This window comes from Schistosoma haematobium, chromosome ZW (assembly GCF_000699445.3).
Source record: "Schistosoma haematobium chromosome ZW, whole genome shotgun sequence".
Lineage (NCBI taxonomy): Eukaryota > Metazoa > Platyhelminthes > Trematoda > Strigeidida > Schistosomatidae > Schistosoma > Schistosoma haematobium.
The window spans coordinates 17,188,897-17,208,696 of record NC_067195.1 but is presented as its reverse complement, the minus strand read 5'-3'; the positions used below and the strand labels follow the sequence as shown (position 1 = coordinate 17,208,696).

Here is a 19,800-nt window from a genome sequence, read left to right as displayed (position 1 = left end):
CCTTGCTTTTTGTTATTTACAAGGGTTTAAGTCTGGCACCATAAAGGTGAGTCGTTTGACATACCGCTGTCAGAGGTTAGTAGAGTGGATTATTGTCGCACAATGCAGCCTATAAAGTAAACAGTAGAAGTTCGAAATGGGTATTTTCTACTGATAGGAGTTATGTATATATATATTAAAAACATTTAAAACAGTCCGAAAAACACAAAGCTTACCCACAAACAACTGTGGCGAATGTTTTCAGTTAATCACAAATTAAACCAACATAGTACGAGTTAGCTTCAGGGGAGGGATTTAACGAAGCCGAAAATATGATCATCGGAAACTACTACTACTAATGGTTGTTTTTTACTACTGTATATTGTAGTGAGTTTATTTACTGAAATGTATATTCAAGAACATTTGTGTTCTTCACCTAGTTCGTTGGTCCTCGGCTATCGATTATCAAGATAAACGATATAACATGTACAAATGTGTGTGTTTTTGTCTAAAATAACACAATCCTCTTACTGGTTCACTGCATTTTTTTTAATATTCAAAAAGATTTATGAGCTAAAATAAATACTGGTTTATGTTAATGGAGACTGATATTTTGTGACACTATCGATAATCATGTCATGAGGTACTTGTTGTCGATTGAGTAACTAGTAAAAATCCGACGAACAAAACAACGCTAGATTATCTACACAAATGGCACTGTTAGTACCAAAGTGTATGTAGTGAATTATAAAACTTAACTGATAAAGTGTCTACAAGATTCGTGCATGATCAGAGATTACTTCCTGAAATCAATATGTAGAGCTATCTATAACAACATACAGTAATATGTATAACCGCCAATAACTGTGTCAAAATTACGATGGCAGAGAATATAAGAATCAGAACGAAGAACATCAAATATAGAAAAAATAAACATACATTCAACGTAGCAAAATAACTGAAAGTAACTACCGTAAATATTATGATCCATCAAAACGATAAATAAATCCAATGTCACAAGTTTATGACTATGCTTAAATATTACGCAACCAATAGACACAAAAAGGGAGTTGAAGAAGAGAATAACGGATGTTAACAAGCGCAACAGAGGATTAGTAGTTAAATCAAAAGTAGATTACAGTATGCTATCTCATTGTACTCAATTCAATTTGAAACGTTTTATAGTATCGCTAGCCATTAAAAAACCATGCAACTCATGTCTACGTAAGAATACTCAAAAATTATCTTATTCTTTTCAACAATAAACCATCCTTATACAAAGTTTCGAATCTATTGACACTAACGAATCTGAATGAATCAGTTTCAATGACTAGTCAGTCTTGGAGAATTAATGTAGACAACTAACTCTTTGTAAAGTGAACTTTCTTAGTTTCATTTGTTCATACTGTCTTCAGTCAGTGAATTCCAAATCACAGGAAATTCTATATTTTTTCACAACTAGATTAGATTTTTCAACCTAATTAATTAGTAGACTCCGCTCCCAACATTTCAGAAGTCTGCAGTTACCATGATGTTGGTATAGTATATGTGAATTTGTAGCGCGTCTGCTTCTCAATATGTGTGCGATACCAAGCATTTTTCCGTTTACTTAGTGAGCAACTACTGCATATAAGAGTATGATTCTCACTAAATATATCATTTCTAGTTCTAGCTTTCACATCATATTTGACACTCCAACACCACTTCCATTTTAAAATAATTACCATCTTCACTTCATTTAAGGTGAATGTATTTTGTGTACAGTAGTAGTAGTGTAGTGAATGAAATCTCAGATAAAGTGAACAGACTCATTTTTCTATGCAAAAATCACTACCTCTGTAAAATATGAAAGTCATACACTAAAAACATCATCCGCACATTTTCCTTGAGTTGTCATTTACATATTCCATCATTGTTTTTATTTCTCTTCTCTTTATTTCAATCCTCTACTGATAAGCATTTCACTTCCAATTCCTGCTACATACTATGTATATCTGTCCACATAGGTAGCACACATCGCATTGGTAGTAGTAACACTATTTCCAAGTATTTTGTTAGTAAAAGTAATGCATGTGGATTTAACATTCTTTCAATTTTAATACCATGATTGCTTTTAACACTTTCAATGTATAATGAGAATTAGTATACGAATCACCATGAAATTGTACAGTGAATTTATTTCATATTGGTTTAAATGTAGCTTTTTTATTAGGATAGAAGTGAATGTTTTGAAGATAAACGATTCAGTTGGTCACGTTTTTAACAACCATTACTGGATTTATTTTAATTATTGATTAAAACAAGCAATAAAATAACTAGATATGAGATTAAGATCAACCAGTGATACTAAAACTACGTATTAAACAATTTCCTCACACCCTTTTCTGTAATATCAGTTATCAAGTTTAAGGTAGGAGGACTCTTGAAAAGGAACTCCACAAGCAATCTGAGATTACTAAAACAATTAGGCCTACTAAATTTGTAAGTGAAACTCGTAAGGAGTTAAATGGTGAAGGTAAATAATGTAAGTTATTAGCAGTTCGGATGATGTCTGTATTGGACTATGGTGTTCAGTTTTAGTGTAGTGACAAGAAAGGCTAACCTAATTCAATATTCCTTAGTTGTTATGTGATATAATTGAGAGGTTCTCAATAGTTATCTAACTTAGATCGGCTCATTATCTCAGTAATAGTCAACAAACAGCAAAACTCCCCCCTCTGTATGATCACCGGTGACTAGCGTCGAAGGGAACATTCCACAGTTCTAGTGAGAAGCCGTGACCAATGGAGTCCAACTGTGCCAGAAGTGGGCTACCCATCGAAGACAATAGAAGGTGGTCGTGCAATATCGCGGATCGATTGAGGTTAGACGTGTACACCACTGGATCCCAGTTTGGTGGCTTAGAGGTTGAACGTCCATATACGAGACCGAAGGTTTCGGGTTCGGTCCCCAGTAACAGTCGTAGATGCGCACCGCAAAGGAGATACATACTAAGGCGCAACGAATTGGAGTCATCAAAATTTTACAGGAAATATTTGACAATATTACTGAGATACTGTAACTAGGGTATCTGGTGTTACATATTCCTTCGGAGTCAGCAGGAAACCCTGGACCTACATTAGGTTTTAGTAGGAACTCATAAGGGGACTGGTACTTATCATGTGATTTGAGTTCACGTCACCAAGCTTCAGTCTGGGATGCCACCATTCACAAGTACCAGCAGAGAATGACCTCCTGTAGGACTGAAATAATGATGTTGACCGGTCACTGGGTGCCCACCAATCTTAAGCATGACACTGAACAATATTATAAAACCGTAAACCTTAGGAAATGATAGCTATAGGATTGATTGACCTCGAGTACATTAGCGAAGGTAATGATTAAATAGTAGTGGAAAAGGATGATTTAGAGTAAATTAAACACGACCAAGTTTATAATCGATAGACAAATGTTTTCGAATTTTTGTACGGGGTTAAAACATATGAATAAAATATTTATATATATTCAGACTCTATATCTTAATTATGAAGTAGTGTCGATAATATTGAAATTATCACCTGCATATAAGGTGACAGTATGTCTATTTGGTCGAAATTATTGGTGGTTTGAAATATACAGATACCGTTTACTGTCATTTTTACTAGGAAAGACTGGACTTGAACTGTTATTAACAACCTTCATGAAAGCAATTACAGATTAGACATAACACCTTTGATCTTCAAAACACTAAAAAGCATATGCATTAAATTTATAGAAACAGATGTACAAAGTTTATTTTATTTTGCAATTTTCAAGTTTTTTTTTCCTCTTGTGTTGTTTTTTCTTACGTTTTAAATGTTTCGCAAGTTGATGGTGTTTTACAGGTTGGCCGTTGCTTGTATCAGATTTACATGGTGAATTTGCTATTTTGGGTGAACTGTGTACAGAATTATTAATGACTAACATTTTATCCAAACGAGCTGGTGCTGGTGGAATAGCAATTTGATAATAATTGCAAATTTCTAAAAGCTGTTTACGTTCCTCAGCATTGGCAATAAAACTAACAGCCAAACCAGTACGTCCAAAACGCCCAGAACGACCTATACGATGTAAGTATTCACTGGTATTCATTGGCAAATCAAAATTCACAACTAATCCCACTGTCTGAACATCAATACCTCTAGCCCACATATCACTACTGATTAAAATACGACTGAAATATAAAAAATGATGTAATAAGAAAATAATAGCATTATATAGTGTACAGAAATTGGAAATTATTTGCAAGTAATGTCAATAACAATTAAAAGGAAACTAGCGCGACAGTTTGCGGACTATCAACTGAACAAAACAGCGGACTAAAAGAATACCTCTTGAACCATTAACTTAGAAAATCTGATAGAATTTTAACATCATAAGTAGTATTTACTGTGGTATAAACTTGACAAATCAATCAATTTACATCATTTCCGAAGTACAGAATCATGTACCCAGCTTTGTGCCGCAATTCCTTTACGCAGAAGTTAGTGGGATAAATCAACCATTTAGACCAAAGTGGAGCTTGAACTTAATTCCGTCGAACGTCCGACAAAAATAACCCAGTTACTTTTTTACTAAAGCTTTTTGATGACAACTTTCATCAGTATAGGGGGTTAGTGGAGATTGTTAAATCTCATAATCTACATTATGAACTAACTTTAATCGCCACAAGAAACCGGAAAACACTGGACAGCTATTTCGCCCTACCATGGGACTCTTCAGAAATGTTCCCCGAAAACTCTGATGAAGATCGAACTCAAAGGTTTTAGGCCTCAAAGCGAGCGACCCAGTGGTCTCGAGATATGTGCTCGCCCAGATACCTGAAAACCGTGGGTTCGATCCTCAGTAGGGACTTAGGTGCAGACTGTTGAGGAGTTCTGTATTATGGCGAAACAGCTGTTCAATGTCTACTGGTTTCTAATAGTTGTTTGACTAAGATTAAGTCGTGATGTATACTATAAAATAACAACTTTCAGTTTGAAATAACATGTGAATAACAGTATGGTGGATAATATACACTTCGTTGAAATAATGACAACAGATTGACTTTTACGGAAATTTTGGAGTCATTTAATATCTAGTTTTACGACATGAAAAGTGAGTTATTATGTAAAAGAAATTCCAGTATGTTTGAGAGCATTTAATTTGGTTACTATCATGAATAGTGGAAACGGTGGACGGGAAAGTTGATTTGTGATTTTAGTTAAAACATTATACAGTCTACCTCTGGGAAATAAAAAAGTGAAACACATTTATGCATTTTGTAAAAAGGCAAACATTTTAAAGAAAGAGTAGCCAAAGTTAATTTAGAATTATTAACGATATCAATAGAATGCTGGTATTGACAATAATGCATACAGGTATATGAGCTTCAACCACTGCATGAAGGCACTAATCACTAAACACCTGATAAATTCAGTGGGATTTGAAATTTGAGAACCAAGCTAACAAGTTAGAAGGCTTTCTTCTTTTTACATAAATCTTCTATTATGACAGTATCTACGAAGAAAAACAAGAAAATTACCATTCGCCAGAACGAAATTGTTTCATAACTGACTCTCTTTGGCTTTGATCAAGATCACCGTGAGCAGCAGCCACTGTAAAACCTTCTCGTTTCAACTGACTTGCAAGCCACTCAACTTTTCGTCGAGTATTAACAAAGACAACAGTTTGTGAAACACAAACACTGGAAAATAAATCATTTAACGCTTCGAATTTCCATTCCTCTGAGCCAACATCGATGTAGAATTGTTGAAGATCAGAAAGACTAAGTTCGTCTCTATAGATGAAATTTAAGACAAATTAGTGGAATCAACAGGTATTGAAAAGGTCAGTTAGTATAGTGAAAATTTACCAAATGAAGCTACCTGGAGTGTGAAATCCTTAAATATAATATTTTGGAAGAAATCAAGTGTAAGATTATGTACCGTTTTAAGAGGGATTACAATTACTTTGACTTTTGTATTAAATTTGTGTGACAATTTAACAGCCAGCAACTTTAATCTGTGTACAATGAAATCAACTTCAACATGAATTAATCCTCGTTGGCCTCTACTGAATAAGTATTCCTTACAAGATTTACCTTTTAGAGTAGTCCAGATTGCAAAAAGAGCTATGGTATACTGGTATCAAACTGTAACTACCAATTATTGCTATTATCACAGATATCATAAATAAGTGAATGAAATGATATGAATCCCCACTAATTAATTGGATCAACCAAGTAGTATAACTTTTAATGATATTACGATTAAATCATCTAATTTGTTGATATCGCAAGATCATGGATTGATTGAAGTTAGACATTAACAAACAGGTCCTGGGTCCGAGCCCCGCACGCAGGAGTCTCACATTGGGACGAAACAGCGTTCAGTGTCTCCAAGTTTTAAATGGTGGTCTAGATTAGATTGACTGATTTCAACTGTGAAAATATCTATATTTATTTCGACTATTAATGTTGCAACATTATTTAACTGTTAACTTTTACACCTAATTCAACATAAAAAACCAAGAAACACTACTGGATCTCAAAGATAAACTGGAACTCAACGGCAACTACATCACAACCTATACTATGTTATGCAACTAAATTTAGTCTATTTTCATTTACGCTTAGGAAACTGTAGTTTTGTTTTATCATAAAAGTATATCACACGAAAGTTTCGTTTTTTAAAGATAAAAAGTGAAAAGAGAGAATTATATGTAATCATCCACCACTGCTTTGGATCTGTTCACTTTTATACAATTCTACAGAACCCATTTTTCTTTCTAATCTCATGTTAAATCAATGATTCTAATATTTATTGCAAGTTAAATGGCTATATAGTTAGTGAAATTTGTAAAAATATTAACTATAGATGAATAAATGAAATTAAACATATAATTGATATAAAAGAAAAAAATGAAAGCCAGAACAATTTCTATTTATTTCAAAGGTGGTAGACGTCCAAAAGGTAGGAATACGATTGCTTTATTGATTTTTTGAGGAACTAAAATAAGAAGTAATTATACAAAAGTATCACAATTGATTAATAATAATAATAATAATAATAATAATAATAATAATATAATTTACCTCGGTACAAGAACACAAACAGGATTAGATGTGAAATTTTGAAACAATTCTAAATGCTCTTTAAGCATTGTAGCTGAGATGATAACAATTTGACAACTGAGAGACTTTTTGTTATTCGAATTAGTATGAGATGGGAGGCGGCGATATATCTCCTCTAACTGATCGTGTAATCCTCTATTTAACATTTCATCAGCTTCATCCAAAACCAAAGAACGTAGTTTATTTAAACGTATGTTACCTTGTCGAAGAAGCTCTAAGAAGCAAAAATCAGTGGAATTGGGTAATGAGCGTTACCAGATGATGACTAATCTCAAAAAAGAATATTAAAGTGGGGATATGTTACTGTGAGAAGTTTAACAGCTGTGAAAATAATTAGCATACTTACTACATATCCACTTTTATAAACAATTTAAAAATAATATCTCTTACAGAAAAGTAGTAACTTTCATGATTGCAGGCACAATCAAACTTCTAATGTAGCATCAATAATTACATCTTAGTAAGAATGTGAATTTTGTACAGACCTCAGATTCTATGTTGTTTTATTTACTTGATAATACTCTGAATATATATGCATACAAAATACTCTACAAGTGGAAGAGTCACTGGGCACTTAGCTTCCAATCAGTATGTAGTAGTTTCAAATCCAGCAATTCCTCTTACTTCGAGTTTGAATAGCCGAGTAGTTCCATTCGACCAAACATAGTGTAACTTGTACTTGATAAACGGGTTACTTTAAACAAGAAAATGAGACGGTTGCAGTTTGCCTACTAATTGAATTAATTCTGCTTTGCGTGGTTGATTGATTATTTACGTAGTGACTGATTCAAGCTTTTCACGTGAAAACAATGAACAGGAGGAAAGATAATGTAGCTTGAAAAGACAAATAAATTGACTCGAAATCATTTAATAGTTTGATAAGTTTATTTTGGATAGAAATTACCAAAACGAACGTCTATCGCAAAAACTAACTGAAAAATACGTAGTGATGGACCGTTGTTTCATTTTATTTTTAAAATAAACCATAAAATGGATTAACATAAATGCTAGAATGATTATAAGTGTGTCTAAGGGAACACTAAAGTTACATACTATACTATTTGAAAATGGATATTTTTTATTTGGAACACCCTACTTGTCTTGTTATGTAAGCAAGCCTAAGGGAAATTTTAGAAGTAGTAATTCAGCTATGATGTAAGTAAATTTCAAGAACACTAAACCAAATAATTTACCCAATATTCGACCTGGAGTACCAACGACAACATGCACTCCCTTATCAAGTTCGCGAGCCATTTGCATAGTATTGTTTCGCCCACCACAACAGGAGACACATCTGATAGACAAGTAATCAGACAATGATGACATAACCTAAAAGCATAAGATAATAAATACTTCATGATTACAATAATGGTAATATGGTCTATTCTTATTAGCTGAAGATAGACTCGATTATTCAAATATACAGTCAATAGCTTAATGACTATCAATCGAATAAAGCAGTAGCGGACTGCAAAGATAAACCTTGGATTAGTAATCTGAAAATGCGATAAACTTAAAACTTCATGTGTAACATTTACTGTGGTATAAAAACTTAGCAGACTCATCAATGTATTTTATTTACCAAGTTTATTTATTTAAACACATAAACATTGGTACAAGGAGGCACCAAAAACATATGAGCCACAAAAATCATCCGATTTGTGTGAGGGCTGTGATGCTGCCCGGGTGCCCAAACCGAAGCAGGTGGTCTTCTTAGGGGGTCACACCACGAGCCTTTAACCTAAAGGTCTAATCCATAAGGCAGTGGAGCAATGTCAGGAGATGCAGTCTCATGGTAGTCGGTGACCAATAATTGTTTCATACGCCATTTGTTCTCTCAGGATCCTGGAGGCCATATGCACCATTGGTTTGTAATCAGGGTATTTCGATTCCCCTACGTGGATCCTCCATATCCACCTATCCGGTTAAAGCTTCGGATATTAGCTTTTCATCCTCTCAATTTCGTAAACAACACCCCCGCCGCGAGAAGGCAGTGAATAGGACTTCCCTGGTAGAAGCTGTATACACTTGGCCATGTGAGAGCATTTCGAGAGGGGGAGCTGACTCCCCCCACCCCCGGTCGTACAAGGACATTTGGGGGCAATATCATGTATTCAGCTTTGAGCAATATTTTGTTTTAGATATAGTGACACTACCTAGTTGTCTAGTGTTCTAAACTGTGACCAAGTAGTTGGAAGCCAAATGCTTCAACCAACAAGATAAATTAATTTCACGAACTATAATAGCCGAAATTCGCTGTAACATTACCCACTCAGTGACTTAGACCCAACGTAGGACCAGGCACATATATGCACCAGTCTAGGTTGCCATACCTTATTAGCACAAGATGAACACCGAATTCATAGTTAATTCAATGGTGATAATATATAAAAGAAAGATTGCATATAGGGATAAAGTACAGGAAGAAAGATATAAAGCAATTTTAATCTCACGGTTTAAGTGTATACACCTACGCCATTGCGATCGATTCTGAGCCATGTCACCCAGAGTTTCCAACGATTGGTTACTCTTACTACCTCTACCACTACGGGATTTGAATGGACAACTGCATCTCTGTGCTAAAGTGGTATGGCAACTCGAACTGACGTACGTACGTACGAAGTTCTACGTTGTTACTGACTGACTGACAACCATGTAGTCCCCATATACCAACATGGCCAAGACTAAAAGTTAGCGACTTCAAGCACTAATGTCGCGTTTGGTTTGACCGTCTCTAACTTTCTTCCAACCGTCTCCAACACTAGTCAGCATTGCGCATCGTGGTAATCGGTGTTCAAGCATACGCAACACGTGGTCCAACAATCTCAGTCGGTGAAGATCCACAACCTCATCAACTGAATTACCATCATTCCATAATACCCCGTGTCTAACCTCACTATTACTTACCCGGTGATCACAGAAGACACGAGCAATATTTCTAGGGTAACTGTAGTAGCTTACGAGTATCTCCTATTAATGGCCACGTTTCGTAGCCGTAAAGTAAAACAGAACGAACTTCTGTGCAGTATACTCGTTCCTTAATTGACAGACGGATATCTCACCTTCGCCATAGGTGACGTAAGTTGGCAAAAGCCAAACGACCTTTTCGAATCCGTGCTGAGATTTCGTCAGACACCAACCTATTAAGGCTGATCAGACTCCCAAGATAAGTGAAGTTGTCATCGCGTTTGACTACTTAACTACCTATCCTTAGTTCAGGTGTTGACACAGGCCAGTCCTCGAGTAACAACTTGCATTTGGAGGGGGAGAAACTCACCCCAAACATCCTGGTATTTTTCACTACGTTCTATTTTGTAGATAAAATCCGTCTTGTTCTTTCTACAGTTAAACTAAGGATACAATATACTCTTTGGTAAAAAATAGCATTGACTGTTCCTAACCGGAAATATCTAACCAAAATAACTGGAAGAATTCTTGGATCGCTTGACAAAAGACGATTTTGTCTAAAGTTGGCTTATTGATGTAATTTGGGTAGAATAAACAAGTAGCGTGTGAAAGTCTAGTAATTTATACGCTGAAATAAATAGGGACGCTTCTCCACTTGATAACGTTATAGTATCTCAGCTGGATTTATTATGCTGAAAGCAAGTGGAATCGATAAGTGACAATTTAGTTTAGGCTAAGTAGTGAAAGCTTCTACTGAACTCGGTGAAGTTTTGACGTAAAAATGACAATATGGGTACTAATGGTATGTAAAATAACGTGCCGATTATAATGTTCCAATCGGCGTTAATGCCACTCATACTGGAAACTCCACAAAATTTGTGCGGGAGTAACAGGATATGACAGACTGAGCGTAAAACTAAAATGAGAAGATAGTTTAGTTTGATTGATTACATGAGTTATTCTGGTTTAGGTACACACATCCGTGGAAAAATTTGACGCAAATTAGATAATTTACGATAAGCTAAATGATACATTGGAACCTACATTGTTGGTCACAAGTGAATATATTCTTATAGTATGGAGTAATCCAGAAGTGCAAACCAACCAGTTTTCAAGATGAGAATCAACAGTGTCATATTCATTGTTGTTGTACAGTTAGTTACCTCCAACTAGCTTCAATGACATTCTGTTAAGATATTTAACAAGTATCACTGGGATGTAGTCTAAAATTACGTATGGATAAATAGGCTCTAATAAGAATATGAAAATACAGTTATGTGTTTACTTTGCTAGACTTAAGTAACAGATTAATGTAGGACTGTAAGATCATAATGATGATCCTTCTTTTATCATCCGTCATTCAATAATAAGCGAGAATTTCGGTAAATTAGCTACTGAAACTAAAGAATTTTAATTTATTCATACACTTTCATTAAAAAACCATTGTTTGTTAAAACTTTCGAATTAGTGGCAGAAAAAACTTATTTATATGGTTCAAGATTTCAGCTGAAAATCTCTGTTTGGTTTTTTTTAAAGGGGATAGTACTTTTTATTGAGTTGTTAAAAATCAGATGATAATTTCGATAGTTGCTTCGTTTTCATTATCATATTTCGTTTTATCATATCGGAAAATAGTGAAATACAGACAGAAACATACATGATGTATTTGGAAAGCCAATTCGCGTGTGGGTGCCAAGACTAGCACTTGAATTTGACAGATCTCGGGGAGAACGTTTTGCAAAGTTCCTATGCTAAATGTTGCAGTTTTTCCAGTCCCACTTTGAGCTCTGAAATTCAAAAGTAACTTCTGTTCTATGTATTGTAAATGTGCTGAACTTACTGTGCAATCAAATCTCTCCCTAAAGTTATTTGTTTGATAGTTTTCTGTTGAATAAGGGAGGGTTTTTCAAATCCTACAGAAGAATTACATGAAATAATGCAACAAACCGTAGGCATAAATCCCCTTTAAAAGGTTTTCTTTTAACCCCATAGAAGCAAACGTTGGATAAGATTTCAGTGATTCGGATAAATTGAAGTCACTTTCGGATAACGTATCCATTTCCGAAAATCCGTTGATCTGAGAGTAGGTCGTAAATACTCCCGACAAACAATGTGCCTAACCAAATGTAGAAAATAATCGATTATGTTGGTTACATAAATGGTAGCTACAGCGTGTATCATCCGATATCAAAACAGAAAGGTTTTTATAGATGCTACAGATAACAAATAACGCTTAATTACACAATACGTCTCCACTTTAATCCCACCTATTTATTGAGGTTATAAGAGTGAACTTTGAACCATAGCCGGATAATAACTGATTGATTAGAGCACTCAACTTTCAACCACTTTCCTTTTTAGCAAAGGGTTAGTAGAATAAGTATGGTTTCATTTCACCATATTAGTCAGTAAATAATTACCTAGTTAAAATTGGTATTGACAGAAAATGAAATTGCCTTACAAAATAAAATTGCAGCTACTAGGCTAGTGAAAGAATTGTGCTTCCTTTTTTGTATATAAAAGTTAGTCCAAAGGAGTATAATAGAAGTTCCTCTAATGAAAAAAAGAACTTGATCATTTTCGCAACTTTATTAGCTATTTAAAAGTGAACTGTGAGTTTAAGTATTGGATAAAATATCAAATAGCCACAGATTTTATTTCATAAAATTGGACTGATACCAAAGGCCATTCCTACAAAGGTAGCTGGGAAATAGCATTCAGAAAAGACTTTTTACTTGAACGATTACTTCTTACTGAACCTGGCACCAGATATGCTGACAACTGTTAAGTAAGTGGCAATACATCGTCAGGGGGGAACTCGAAACTAGAAAATAAAAACCTAGTCACGATCACGTGGTCTAAATTACTAGTTTCAGCCGGGCTATTGGGTTTTCCAAAGCTGTTAAAAACACCTTATGGGGTAAAGTCTAATTTATAGTTCTCCCTAATTGTTAGTGAGATAGATACATGACAGGGGTAAGAAGAGTCTAAACTGAAATTATAATACTATAACTGGTTCATTTATAACCATTTAATGGGAACGTGCGAGTCGAGATATAGTAAGTTCTTCATGTAAATTTAACATAAACTCTAATATGTTAGACAAGTGAAAGTAGTCTAAATTTCTTACCAAATGTCTACGACCACTTAACATCAAAACGCAATGTACACAAACCAAGCTACTTAAACTAGTGATCCCATTGGAATTTCATTGACAGAATACATGTGTAACGTATGCTCAGCCACCGTCTATCTTGACGGGGGATGCTTTCTTGTGTAGGAGTAGGCGCGCTAATTTCACAAAGGGCAGTGAATTTTGTACTTGTGGTGATTATACTTGCTTTTGGTACTTATTGCACTAAAAAGCATTCTTGGTCGACTTTAACTAAGAGTTCTTTGGTTAAAGTTTGAAATTTTTTGCTACATTTTGTCCTGAGTACCTGTTTTTAGTCCTTGACTAACACTTGTGTTCACATTGTTATCATTTTTTGTTTTTAAACCTTTTAAATCGAATTACAATGGTTGGTAAGACTCACAAATGTGGGCAACCAAACTGTTTGTTCCCTGTGGAAGAGGGGATGCAGTGTGACGAATGCCATAAGTGGTTCCACAAAATGTGCACCCGCTTAAGTCCCACCGCATACAAAAGATGCTCGAAGCCTAACTCACATTGGCTTTGCATGTTTTGCTGTGCCAACAAGGCATTACTAATACAGGAGGCTATGAGCCTGTTGGCTTTGGCCTGTAAAAAGAAGGATGGCATATGCACTGACAACACGGGCACTGACAGCGACGAATGTGTCAGTGTAGTACCTGCTGTTACGCGACGCCTCAAACAACCGACTCTGACCGACGTAAAAGTGGAATCTTCGTTGACATTAACAGGGGGAGTAGTACCACCTGGTACTGACATGGTTAATAATGCACTTTTAATGGGAACCGAAGATCTGGATAAAACAGTCACCGTTCCAAATAGTCCCAGTGTTATGAGGGATGAAAAATGGACTACGGTACGTAGGAAACGAAACGAAAAAAGCTGTAAGCAGTACACAGGTAGTTAGTAACTCACTGGTGGACTCAAATTGTGAGCCACAAATTGCACTACCAAAATCTGAAGGTAAGAGTGAAACCCATCCTGGCGTGACTGAGAAGAAAAATCTAATAACATCGAATATTATTGTGAGCAAATTGCGGGAGTCAAACGACCCTGATCCGAAAATTAGACACGCGCATGACTTAGAAAAGCTAGGAGAATACATTCGTAGTATTTTACCAGATAACTCCAGAGGAGTTCAGGTCAAAAAATTGGTAAGAATAGGCAAGAGGACCGAGGACAATGTTGAACCCCGTCCATGCAGACTCCTTAAGGTAATCCTAGGATCGGAGAAGCAACGGGATCTCTTGTTAAGTAGCGCTCGTTGTCACGACAATTCTGACATCCGAGTTAGACCTGACATGTCTCTCGAAGATAGAATAAAAAGGAAGAAAGCACTAGCTGAACTTGAAACCCGTCGGCAAAACGGCGAGGAAAATCTCCGACTAGTGGGTTTTCGGATAGTCAGGTCTTGGAAGCGAATGCTACCAAGGCCTGTGTGGATAGGCTTTTCTACTTAGGAGTTTTATATGCCAACGCTCGTAGTTTACGAAATAAGTTCTATGAACTAGAAGCACTAGTAGACAGGTTAAAGCCACTCATAGTAGCAGTGACAGAAACTTGGTTAGTCCATGACTTAGACATTACTCCAGAATTATCCGGATACCATTGCATCAGGAGTGATAGACATAGATGTAGAAAAGGAGGCGGCGTCCTGTTATATATAGCCAATGGCATAAATATCCGCTCCTCTACTAGCGAATCCCATGATAGCGGCACTTGTGAAGTCATTAGCTGTAAGTTGGCTATAGGATGTAGTACATTTATACTAGGTGTCATTTATCGGAGCCCAATCTGCTTAGCTGATGACTTTGTTTTAGAGCACATTCATCTTTGGAGTGATAATACCAGGTGCTTGATAATAGGAGACTTTAACGCACCTGATATTAGTTGGACTGATATGACCACAGAAGGATCTATAAACTCCTTTGATAGTAGGTTACTGATAACAATAATGGAGCATGCACTAGTGCAGCATGTATCCCAACCCACACGTTTTGGTGTCAACCAGGGTTCTTCTCTGCTGGATTCGGTAATCACTCATGAGACTGAGGATATTGTCGACTTAAATATTCTTCCACCGTTAGTAAACAGCGATCACGCTGTTTTGTCATTCGCGTTTAGAACTAGGGACATGTTATACGATCAGGTTACACCGCGCCCAAATGTATGGAAAGCTAACATATCAGCCATTCAGGAATGCGCTGCTAAGACAGATTGGTTAGTAGATACTAGCATATCAGTTGAAGAAGCATGGTCTGTATTTAAAGGTAAATTTAGACTAGTTACGTCCCCGTTCATACCATACCTGGTACCGCGAAGACCGAATAATAGTCCACCATGGATAACTAAAACGGTCAGGAAACTCCTTAGAAAAAGGAAGAATCACTGGAATATGTTCATCTCTACTGGCTTAGAACAATACAGATCCAGTTATTGTAAGATTAGGAATGCCTGTAAAGCGTTAATAAGCAAGACTAGACATTCATACGAAAAACAATTGGTTAGGGATTCTAGATATAGTCCGAAACGGTTATTCTCGTATATAAAAAGGCGAACTAAGAGAAGCGATGGAATTCCATCACTTTTGATACGAGACAATCCGTTAATCTTAGCAGAGAATGATGCCGAAAAAGCTGAAGCTTTATCGGAATATTTTAGTAAAGTGTTTTCTATCGGTAATGAGGAACGACCAATGATTCATCGTGACCGTGACGGCTCGCTGATGGATCCTGTAGTCATTGAGAAAGATACTGTTTTAAGGCTACTTCAGCATCTCAAACCTGATAAGTCCAGTGGTCCCGATGATATTCATCCTAGGATTATGAAAGCCATATCAGATGAAATTGCTGAACCATTAGCGATACTATTCGACATGTCTCTGAGACAGTCCAGACATCCTAGAGACTGGAAAGACGCCATAATAAGTCCAGTGTATAAGGCTGGGAGTAGGGATTTAGTTAGTAACTATAGACCCGTTAGCTTAACTAGTGCAGTTGTGAAACTGATGGAGAAAATCATTCGGATAGCTGTTATAAACTATGTTGAAGGGCAAAATCTTTTCTCCAGGGCACAACATGGTTTTCGGAAAGGCCTATCTTGCTTGACAAATCTTCTCATTGCACGAGAAGAGTGGGCCGCGGCAAAGGATCGGAATGCTCCTGTGGATGTAATTTTCATAGATCTAAGTAAAGCCTTTGATAAGGTTTCATACTCTGGTCTTAAATTCAAACTGAAACGTTTTGGAATCCATAACACAGTCGTCGATTGGATAAGTAACTTTCTCCATGACAGGAGACAAAGGGTAAGGGTTAATGGGGCTCTCTCTTCGTGGGTAACTGTAAAAAGTGGGGTTCCCCAAGGCACAATCCTAGGTCCTCTTCTCTTTTTACTTTATGTAAATGAATTGCCAACTGTAGCAAAATCATCCGTTCTACTCTTCGCTGATGACATAAAGATTTGGAGACCCATACATAGTATGTCGGATAGAATAGTATTACAAGACGATCTTAGCTCATTGGTGGCATGGTTAGACAGGTGGTCACTAGAAGTAAATCCTAATAAGAGTGTAGTGATGCAGTTAAATAACTCTGATGAGTCGTATGACTATACAATACGTGGATTCGTGCTACCCAAAGCAAGAAACTATAAAGACTTAGGAGTTATATTAAGCAATGATCTCAAAACGACTAGTCACTGTAAGGCTGCTGCTGCAAAAGGCTATAGGGTATTATGGTCAATTCGTAGGTCTTTTCAGTATTTAGATGATGAAATGTTTGGATTACTATACCCGATTTATGTGCGACCACATTTAGAATACGGGATTCAAGCAGCGAGTCCTTGTTTCAAATATGAAGCAGATATGCTAGAAAGAGTCCAACGACGAGCTACTAAGATGGTACAAGGTCTAGTTGGCCTATCTTATGAAGACAGACTGAGACACCTTAACTTATTTCCGTTATCTTACCGTAGAGTACGGGGTGATCTAATATTGGCTTATCGTATACTGAACGATGACCTTGGTATTAACATGTCTTACCTTTTGCTTCCGTCTAGAACCGATCATTTGAGAGGACATTCGAAGAAAGTTCAAAAACCGAGATCAAACCGTTTACGTCTGGAGTTCCGTTTCTCGCACCGAGTAGTGAATTACTGGAATTCCCTACCGGAACACGTAATATCAGCACCGTCTGTTAATATATTCAAAACGAGATTGGACCTCCACAGTATTACAAACTGCAAGGATTAATATAGGTCGACAGACCTCCTATCCTTATTACAGAAGACTGAAGACTGGGCGGGTTAACCAAAAACATGTCATCAGTCCATGAAGTCATTGACAATTGGACTTAGTCATGTTAGTATAGGTGCAAACTACCTGATTAGGGTCCATATGAATATCAGAACCAATAATTAGAGACTTTGAATGACATGGCTCGAAATCGTTCCCGATGGCCCAGGTGAATCAGCTCTTTATCTTCCCCCAAATTCTGAAGTTCTAAATTCCTAGTGACTTTTTCTCTCTCTTCATCAACATCCTTGATTATGAGGAAGCATATGACAACGAGGATGAGAAAACCTTGTGGAATATTATTCGACACTGAAATACTTGAGATCGTTACTATTACACAGAACTCCTACTTTCGACTGCATTGCGAAGTTCCGTATGGAGGGTAACTGACGTAAGCATTCCAAGTGAGGAATGGTGCAAGACAAAGGTACATACCTAGTCGGTATCATCGATAAACAACGAGGGTCTGATGCAGATGTGGAGCATGCTCCACCACTATGCATAGTGGTAACTATTGATTGGTAGTAAGAATCCAGATGATTTACATGTGCAGGCTTGTTAATTATTTTCATCACTTATAACTTCACTACATTTCTTTGTCATATTTAGTTTTCTACTGAAACAATTTCTTCGAACTGAAATCAGCTGAAGGTCGTTTGTGCATTTCTATCTTGACAATCAAGTAAACAGAGGAGAACAGAACAAAAACATCAAAAGACACTGGACAAATACACACACGTTTAAAATAAGAAATTCGCAAAAGAATGGAACTCAAAAACCGAATACACAATGCCTTTAACTTGGGAATCTATTAGCAATCACAACTTTGTTGAGTTAGGTTTGAATGCCTGGCCCTTCTTAAATGTTCAATGTACTTACGACAAGTTGCTACCAATATAAAATATAAATGTCACGAACTTGTATAAACCGATTAATTTATTTGCGCTCGCCTCTCGTTTTGATACGGTTTCAGGTATTTGGTAATGTCCAATGAGTAGTTCTCTAGCCACTTGACTGCACTAATTCTAATCAATTTAATAGTTATTTGTGTATTTATATATCTTGTAGTTTGAGTGGGTGCATTTGTCTAAGGGTAGTAGGTTTCTGGAGACCGGCAGCTATCACATTACCAGACAGGAGGTCGGTTGATAGCAATGCGAAAAACAATTGGTAGAAAATTTGAATGCTGAGTGAAGACATTTGTTTCAGGAAAGAAATAAACAAGTTGGCAATACAAACGGTGTGGGGAGATCAAAATGTAGGAATTAAAGGCGAAATGGAGATGATGATAGGTGATATAGGGACAAGTAAATGATATGTGACACGAACAACAGTAAGTAAGTTATGAGACATCCATCAGACACAGCCGGTTCAAGTGAAAGATGTTAATTTGTGGGTGGGTGTGTGTTCTTCAAGTGTCCTCTTGAAGTTGTCTCCTAGGAGGAGGGCTGGTAGCACTACACCATTGTGAACATTACAGTCGGGCTGTGCGCACGTTTTGATGAGATTTAGGGGCGATTCTGGGATTATTGCGTGAAGTTTCCTCCACATAAAGTGAAGGGTTGCATTTGCCTTGACCTCATCTCCTGTTAGTTGTGTCCATAACCAAACAATCAGATCGTTGCTTAAACGCCCACCACGTCAATCTGGTCTGACGTATCTGTAGCCTGTCTCTGTTACACTTGACCTACCAATTCAAAAACATTATGGTCCTGTCATATCAGCGTGACTCATAATTTTTGTTCATTTCGACAAGACACGCAATGCTAGTCGGTGTGTTTGTGCGTTCCTCGTAATGACTATAATTCCTTCAGTTATTGTACTAACCAAATTGTTTTTAAATTTAGAAACATAAAGTTCAAAGCCAAGTTGTTATTGTTCTAACTATAGCTTTCACATAGACTCTGGGTCGTCAGTATCATGTTTTGCAGTTCTAGTAGTATATCTGTAAGACGAATTAAATCCTATATCCCCTATGTAGTTTGAGCTGATTTCTAATATTTCTGTGGTCACTAGCTCGAGATCGCGCTCTGAGGAGACAGTCGGAAGCGGATTTCCATAGAGGGTGCAAATGTTTGGCACCAGATGAGACAGAATGTTCATGACTCGGTATTTCGGTAGACCAACTTTTAATCTATTGTCTACTGCACATTCCCCAGGTGCTGTAAGACCCTTTTGAAGCTCAAGTGAATCCTTTTCGTTTTTTATGGACTTCCAGATCTTCGCATCATGTTCGCTGATCGATATCACCGAGCTAATTGTGTCTGGCTGATTGTTAATAAAGATCGGAGACAGGAGTTTACCTAAGTTTATCCCTTGTGAAACTCCTAATATTTA

At 36.6% G+C, this 19,800-nt stretch overlaps 1 protein-coding gene across 2 annotated transcripts; it reads right to left on the bottom strand.

Moving 5' to 3' along the window:
• Positions 1 to 12: 12 nt before the first annotated feature.
• Positions 13 to 19,288, bottom strand: EIF4A3 (Eukaryotic initiation factor 4A-III). 2 transcript variants are annotated; one of them, XM_051210551.1, is made up of 9 exons: positions 18,257 to 19,288; positions 11,966 to 12,134; positions 11,859 to 11,931; positions 11,676 to 11,805; positions 8,305 to 8,440; positions 7,073 to 7,325; positions 5,522 to 5,776; positions 3,807 to 4,171; positions 13 to 109 (listed from the first exon to the last, which is right to left on the bottom strand). In XM_051210551.1, exons 2-9 carry the CDS (start codon positions 12,075 to 12,077, stop codon positions 90 to 92), a joined length of 1,344 nt encoding a protein of 447 aa, XP_051070557.1. In that variant the 5' UTR covers positions 12,078 to 12,134; positions 18,257 to 19,288; the 3' UTR covers positions 13 to 89. The 2 variants fall into 2 exon arrangements, with proteins under 2 accessions (XP_051070557.1, XP_051070558.1); XM_051210552.1 differs by lacking the exons at positions 13 to 109; positions 18,257 to 19,288 and adding an exon at positions 11,063 to 11,241 and having other exon boundaries at positions 2,282 to 4,171; positions 11,966 to 16,428.
• Between the last annotated feature and the right edge of the window lie 512 nt (positions 19,289 to 19,800).